Source organism: Crocodylus porosus, unplaced genomic scaffold (genome assembly GCF_001723895.1).
Source record: "Crocodylus porosus isolate Cpor-Errol unplaced genomic scaffold, CroPor_comp1, whole genome shotgun sequence".
NCBI lineage: Eukaryota > Metazoa > Chordata > Crocodylia > Crocodylidae > Crocodylus > Crocodylus porosus.
Window position 1 is genome coordinate 40,144,514 of NW_017728951.1, and position 7,682 is coordinate 40,152,195.

The 7,682-nt window shown below is 52.1% G+C and overlaps 1 protein-coding gene across 1 annotated transcript in view; it reads right to left on the bottom strand.

The window, feature by feature from the left end:
- Positions 1-1,008: 1,008 nt before the first annotated feature.
- The window catches only part of SYNPO2L (synaptopodin 2 like), a 52,794-nt gene continuing 46,120 nt past the window's right edge, over positions 1,009-7,682 (bottom strand). The window contains exon 4 of the mRNA XM_019556329.1: positions 1,009-3,452. Coding sequence (XP_019411874.1) covers positions 1,126-3,452 — 2,327 coding nt within the window. The 3' untranslated portion in view covers positions 1,009-1,125. The remainder of the gene's footprint in view (positions 3,453-7,682) is intronic.

Below are 7,682 nucleotides of genomic sequence, written 5' to 3' on the forward strand. Positions count from 1 at the left end.
AAGCTGAGTCCCACTTTTTCCATTGCAGCCTGGAGCAAAGCATTCCTGTGTGGGGCCTCCCTCCCTATCCCTTGGCACACTGACGCTGGGAAGTGAAAGCCCTGGAGCACTGGACACAGCGGGAAGGGCAGCAGCTGGAACTTCTGGTCCAAGCAGGCAAAGACCAAAATGCAGCACCCATGTACCCCTTGCCTGTGTCTCGCATACCCCCAGGGGTACATACACCACAGGTTGAGAAACACTGAAGTAAACAACACTGGGTCACTAATGACCATTGATTCCCTGCAGCTGGCAAGACAGGGGCAGGGGTGGGGGCAGGCAGGTAAGCAAGCAGCATCCCAGATTTCACATTGTCCCATATAATCACTCTACAAATGCAGACCTGGTACTGACAGGACATAAACCTGACAAGGCCATGGGCCATGTGTGCGCAAGCAAATGGCCATGTCCCCTTCCCACAACTGCTCACTTGTCCTTGTGTATGTGTTGTCCTTCCTAACATGCCTGAGCAGAGGGATCTGGGGAAACACCTCCCTCAGGAAGACCTTAATTTCTCACTGTACCCATTTTTGAACACCCCCATGTGTGTGCATACATGTACACACTGGCAGGCACAAGGAAAAGCATGATCTAATGGTTACAGCAGGGAGTCCAGACTGTCTCCGTCACTTTTTCCCTGTGTGGTCTGGGGCTTGGTTCTTACACTAAGAATGCCCACTCTGTATGAAGGGATGATTCCTTCCTCACAGGGTGATGAAAGGATTAACATAAACTTGCTTCTCAAGCTGTCAGAAATGGAGAAGTGCAGCCTATACACTACTGTGATAGCTAACCCCTCCCGTTCCTTCCTTTGCTGCGTGTGAATCCCCAGCCTGCTTCTGTCCCTCTGTCTACCTTCTCTGTAGGCACATCTGTTACCTCTCACTGTGAAGCTGCGGTTCTGAAAGTGAAGCTGCCAGCCTGAAAACACGGGGGTGGGGTGGGGGGGGAAAGGGGTCTTTTTTTTTCCTTTTCTTCATTTTGCTTCATATGCCCCAATTTACTGAGGTCACTTTAAAGAAAAAAAAAGGTAATTCTCTCTGCCAGGCACCAGACAGGGTCCACTGGTGGGATGGAGCCCCTGTCTCAGTGGTGTTCTGAGCGTGGCCTCCACACATTTGGCTGCATCCCTGTTCTGGCTGCTGAGAATTTGGGCCTCGCTACCTGGAACCCAGAGGATGAGGCTAGCTTGGGGAAAGCCCCTTGGCCCACCTGGCTGAGATCTGGGAAACTTTGGTATGGCTTTGAGGACTGGCTGAAGGTGGCCTGGAAGGGTGCTGGGGTGGAGGGTGCAGAGGAAGTTGTTTCTGTCCTCCACACTGGCTCATCCAACGTGGTGGCAGACCGGGGAGTGAGCACTGTGGGAGCCAGGCTCCCTGAAGTTGGTATGGGAGCGGGTGTGGAGAACCGCCGGATCTCGTAGGTTCTGCCTGTTTGCACTGGTGCCTGTTGGGCTGGGGTGAAAGACAAGCTGGACTGCTGGGCTGGCTGGCTTGGGGTATTCTGTGTACCAGGGCTTGTGGGCTCCCCGAAACAGAACATGGCTGACTTTAGCTGGTAGGGCTGGTGACGCATGAAATCAATGGCTTTGATCCCTGATTTCTGGCTGGGCACTTTTTTCACTTTGCTCTCTGCTTTGCTAGCCTGAGACTTGCTGGCTGCCAGGGGATAGAAGGGTGAATGCATTGGGTTGTAAGCTATTGGGGGTGGGGCACGGATGTTGGGTGAATACTTCCAGGATGAGGGTAGAGAAGGGGTAGGGGAGGGGGTCCGGGGCTTGGACTCTGGCTTTGCTGTCTCCACCACAAACTTGTCCATGCGGCTCTGTCGCTTGGCAAAAAGCTCTGCACCCTTGCCCTTCAGCTGCAGCATGTCGTGGGCCCCATTTACCAGCCTGGCACCTTGCTGGTGAGGTTTTGGAGCCACTGGAGGAGTGGTCTTAAACTTGCGCCCTGTGGGTTGCATGAAGTTGCAGGCCTCAGCGCCCAGACTGAGAAAGTCCTCCTCAGGCCCTGACTCGAAGCCAGCCCCAGGGGCATCACCTTTGGGTTTCTCATCCAGGTTCTGCACCAGAGACAGCAGCTCAGGGTTGGGCGAATTCTTCTTCTTCTCCTCTACACTGCTGAACATGGGCTTCTTGTTGCCCCGCCAGCGAGCCTCCTGCAGGATGCCTGTGCGGGGAGCTGGCGTGGCAACCCTCTGCTCCCTGAATGCTAGGGGCTCTGAAGCAGGCCGTGGAATAGCTGGTGAGGCAGCAGGGTATGGCTGCCTTGGTAGGGAAGAGCTACTTGGCATGCTGGGCTGCAGTGCTGTAGGGCTGATATATAAGGAGGAAGAAGCTGTGTCATGTGCTTGTGGCTGGGGTGTTGTAGCTGTTGTATCCCCTGCTGGCTTGGAGGGAGTTGAGAGAAATATGGAAGTGCTGGATGTCCTGGCTGCATTTGTGGGTGGCTTAGTCTCAGGAACATTTCCTCCTGCTTGCTGTGGTCCCAGCAGTGTGGTGGGCCTGCTTGGTGCTGGAATATACAGAGATGTCAAGGAGCTTACCGGACCACTGTGGGACACTGGAGCAGGGAGGGCAGCTCCTGGTGATGCAGGTGAGAAAGGTGGAGCTGCTGAGCTCTGTCCACCCAGACCGTCTCTACTTTTCCTGGGAGCAGGCGGCCTGAAGATGACAGAGGAAGTCATAGGGCACTGCCCTAAAAAGCCAGGGGTGAAGGGCCGTGCAGATCTATTGAAGATGCCTGTTGAGCTGGGAGAGGGCTGGGCACCTTCTCCTCCAACAGCGGCTGGAGGAGGAGGCTGGAACTCAGCCGGGGTAGAGAGTGGCTGCTTGCTGGGCTTCTGCATTGCTTCCATGTGGATGTTCAATGGGACCTTTTCAGCCATCTGTGGGGGTGGTGCATCTCCATTCACTATCCTCTGCAGTGACTGGGCAGCTGGCGGAGGCTGGTGGCTCTCTCGTTTCTGGACTGGGACATGCTCTACAGTGTACTTACCAGCCCTCTGTCTCTGCTGCTCAAATAACCGGGCCCCTTTGCCTGAGGCTTCGCTCAGGCCTTTCTGTGCCTGCTCCTGCTGCTCAGACTCTGATTTGGGTTTTTCAATGTCCAGATAGGTGTTGTCCCAGTCTGAGTGATTGGTTAGGCTTCGGGCATCTGAGAAGCCTTCCTCGTCAAACTCCGACTCACTGGTTGGGAAGACACCATCCTCCTCCTCATAGCACCGGTCTTCATCCACACTCCCGAAGCTGACCAGGGTGTATTTCTTAGCCCTCTGCCTGCGCTTCTTGAACATCAACACTCCCTTGGAGTGGGGGTTAGGTGCATCCGTCAGCAGGGACGCAATGGTTCTGCATTTGGTTTTGGCTTCTTTCACGGTCTTCTCTTGCATGCTCTCATGGCGGTGGAGCTCTACAGGGGACAAGAGTAGGCATGGTCAGAGCTCCGTAGGGTTTACAAAGGCTTGGCTGCAACTTACCTGACAGTGTGCCAGTGTCTATACCCTGAGAACCAACCCCTAACTCACCACCCCGTTGCTAAGCAAGTACACACACCATGGAACAAGTTTCCCCAGGTGCTGCCAGGGACCTTTGCCTTCTGGACAGCCAGCTTGTTTGTGGAGTCAGGGACAGTTCAGCTCTGTTTTCGGCTCCAATTGGGTCTCCGTCTTAGTAGAGACAGCCATGAGTGAATGCCATGCGGGTTTGTGGTACAGATACCCATTCCTGAAGAATATTTAGTTACTTGTCAATACATTTCATGCGGAGACTAGGCTCCTGTGTTTGCAGTTCTTGCTAGCATAAGGCAGACTCCACAGTGCAGGTCTGCTGGGTGAAGCAAGAGACAGGACCCCTCTTTCTGAAGTCCTGTCCCATAGAGTATTTCTGAGAGCAAGCAGTCCCTGTGCTCCCCAGAGTACATGGGATGCAGACTGCTTTTGTGAGTAGGCCCTGCATAGCTATACACGGCACTTCTTGCTCAGTCCTCTGTGTGGGGGACTTCTCCTCAGGGGGTTACACAGCATAAACCAGGGAGCCCTGTGCACTGTAGTGATGCTGTCTATGCACATTCACTGCCCATAGCAACAGTGCAAAAGGGAGAGCCAAGAGCCCCCTAAGAACAACAGTTTGATCTCTTCTGTTGTCCCTTGCCTGTGCCCCATGCTCTGTCAATAACAAGGGAGTTTGCATAGGAGCAGGAATCCCAGCTGCCTGCCTTTGATTGCCTAGGCCAGAAAGAATCCTTTTACACGAGTTCTCCCATGGCCTTTGCAGTTGGAAAAGGCGACACCTGTTGGGACCTTTGCCTAGACACACAAGCTAATCATTTTCCACCACCTCTGCCAACCTGATGACCAGCAAAGCCCACAGGACTCTATGTTCTCCACCCGGTGCAGGACAAGGAGGAGATGTACCAAGTCAAAGGTGAAACCAAGGGCAGCTGCTGGCTCAGGGTCCCTGGACGCTGCCAGAGACTCATCAGCTAAGTGACTCTGAAAACAACATAAATCCCACAGGAAAAAAACAACTCTGGATCTTCCCTCATTCCTTTTACTTGCTCCTGGTCCTTTCTACGGGGGGAAAATGCCTTTTCCTTGGGGGTCTGAAACAGCACCTCAACTCATCCAGTGTGACAGAAGAGACCACAAAGATACCTGCCGTAAGCTTCCACCCAGTTGTCAGGAAACTGCCTAGCACTTTTCCCTGTCTTGTAACTCCAGTGCTCCCTGGCACAGTCCTGCTCAGGCATCTCCAGCTCTAAGGAGGGGACAAGAGAGGGCAACACTCATGGCCAGTCCCCATCAGCACATCCAGGAGAGCATCTATTTGCTCAGCCATCACAAGATCTCCCCAGAGGCCATTCTCCAGAGCAGAGGTGGGCAATTATTTTGGGTGGAGGGCTGCTTACTGAGTTTTGGCAAGTCATCAAGGGCTCCTTGACAGGCAGCCAGGGGCAGATAAGTATTAATTTTCTAAAATTTTTAGGAGCCCCACGGGCCAGATAGAACAGCCTGGCGGGCCACACCTGGCCCACAGCCTGCATTTTGCCCACCCCTGCTCCAGAGGGTGCTGTATCAACAGGGAGCAACAGCTGTGGCAAAGTTATCTCATGGTTGAGAGGCAGCAAGGGGCAGGAGCTCACCCATCACTGAGACTGTTGTCTCGGGTTTTTTAAAAAAAAGGCTGAGATCCCTTGGGTTGTAACCTCCCACATTGCACAGGTGACAGAGCTGTAGCATGTGTCCTTGTTCCTGGCTGCTCCAGGGCACTCCTCCCCCCTCCCTCCCTGCCACAGCATATCCTATAATCCCATTCCTGCTTGAAAACAGCCGTGGATCTGAGTGAGTATCCTGCTGGGAAGATTCAAATAACTACAAAGAAACACCCATTGCAAGGCTTCCCCTGGAGTCCATGGGAGGGTCAGAGTCATTTCATAACATATGTTACAGCTCTGAGCTGGCTACTGGGATGGCTACGGCTAACTATTTCCACACAAAGATCCAGCAAGGGAAATGACATCTCTTTCCCTCTCAGCATGCTAAATCCAGCCTTCTCCTCCTGTATACCAATAGCTGGAGCAAAAACATGACCATGTTACTGACAAAAGAATTAAGAGGCCTCCCCCACTCCTTACAGGGTGGATCGTGGAATCAAGCAAGACTCATTGTAATGCATGTCCTTGACTCAGACTCAGGGCTACCTCCCTTTGGTTTACCCCTCAGTACATGTCCGTGAGGCAGTGGAGCCAACAGAGCAACCTTCCCAATAGGAGTTTACCCCTGCCAGAAGTATGGCACACAGTAGGAGAGAGCAGGGGAAGTTCCATCACGTTTCAGACACCCGCTACCCAACACCCACTCCATCTCAGTTCCCTTGGCTCCAGCTCTACTTCTAAACCTTTGACGGGGAAGAGCAGTGACACAGAACCTCAACCATCCCCACCAAGTCCAAGAGCATGGATACTTTGGACTGGGATCAGCTCACAGGAAGATCTCAGGCATTGAAGAAGCAGGGGCTAAAGAGCTGTGTTTTCATATCAACTATCTAGGCAGGCCTTGGGGGCAGCAGAACCTCATGAGAGGTTTCTGCTCCAGTTTGGAGCTGGCAAAAAACCAATTTTAAAGTTAGCCAGGGTCTAGGTTGTAATGTCTCTAGTACTCTCAGTAATAATATCCAGAGCTTGCCCAGTCACGACTGTGCCCCCAGGCCACCAGTGTCCTGCATCTTTCAAATAGTTCAGCCTCCTCCAAATAGTTCGGCCTCCTCTGCATTGGCTGTAACTAGGCTCCCTGTGCTTTGAGACTCTTTTGCCTTCAGCAGCTGACTACTAAGTTCCTGGTGGCTTCCTTCCCCATCCCCCACTGCATATTCTCCAGCTCACCAAATAGGAAAGCACTTTTGCATTTTTTTAACCTTTCAAAATCTCAAATCTCACTCCCTTCCCTTGTAATTGAGCCACTAAGTCCAACAGCAATTTGAGAAAAATGGGAGGAGGAAATGCTCCTCAGGTGATTTGCTAAAGTTCAACTGGAGAGCAGAGGGTGGAAGGGAGGAAAGAAGGGAAGGAAGGAAGGAAGTCAGTACCTGCATAGGGCTGATCCAAGGTCTTGAAGGCAGTGTCCGCGCCTGGAGACCCAGGCATGTCACAAAGCCCGTTTAATGTAAAGCTCTCCATAAAGAGAGAGAGAGAGTGGGAGAGAAGCAAAGCAGCTCCCTTCTGGAGCAAAACCAAAACCCTAAAGCAGCCAAGCCCTTTGCTACAAGCTCCACAAGCCTTTTAAAGCCTCTCTTTTGTCTCCTAGGCATTCCTGCCAAAAGTCATGAGGTTACTCTCTCTATTTTTATCTCTCAGACTTCATCACTAGGCAGTGTGATGGACACTGTCATCTGCCACTTAACTGCTCTCCCATTTCCACCCCCTCCCTCTGTAGCCTGGATTTAAAAATAAGTGACTGTTCCCTACCACCATACAGTGGTACCGGTGTTAGGGAGCAGCACAAGACTCAGACAATGAATGGTGCTCCCAGCCCCTGAATGTGCCACTTCCTTAGCCAAAGTACTGGTTGATTTCCAAACCCTTGAGGCTACCACTGCTTTTCTGTCTGGATAAATAGACCAGGAGAAAGTACACTGGAGGGTGGGCAATCTCTCTTTATCCCAGGCATATTAGGGACTGCATGGTTCTCAGATCAAGACAAGGAGAAAGAGAAGTGGGGAAGAGAGACCTCTTCCTGGGTATACTGTATCACCTCTCCTAAGACATGGTCTAATATCTTAGGAGAACCAGTCCTGGGTGGGGATCACTGGTGAGTGTCAGGATTGGGTTACATTGACATTATTGAATGCTTATATTTTAATGGCTTAGTAGAGTGTGGGGTGGGGCATTAGTGGAAAAGGCAGTGGACGTTACCACCAAAGTTAAGGAGCATGGGTGTGTCCATGTGAAGGACTAAGGAATGGTCCTTCACATGGACCTTTACCTACATATTTCATAGACATTAGGGCTGGAAGGGACCTTGGAAGATCATTGAGTTCAGCCCCTCACCCGAACGGCAGGAAGTCAGCTGGGGTCATAGGATCCCAGCAAGATAAGCATCCAATTTACTCTTGAAGGTGTTCAATGTAGGTGCTTGAACCACCT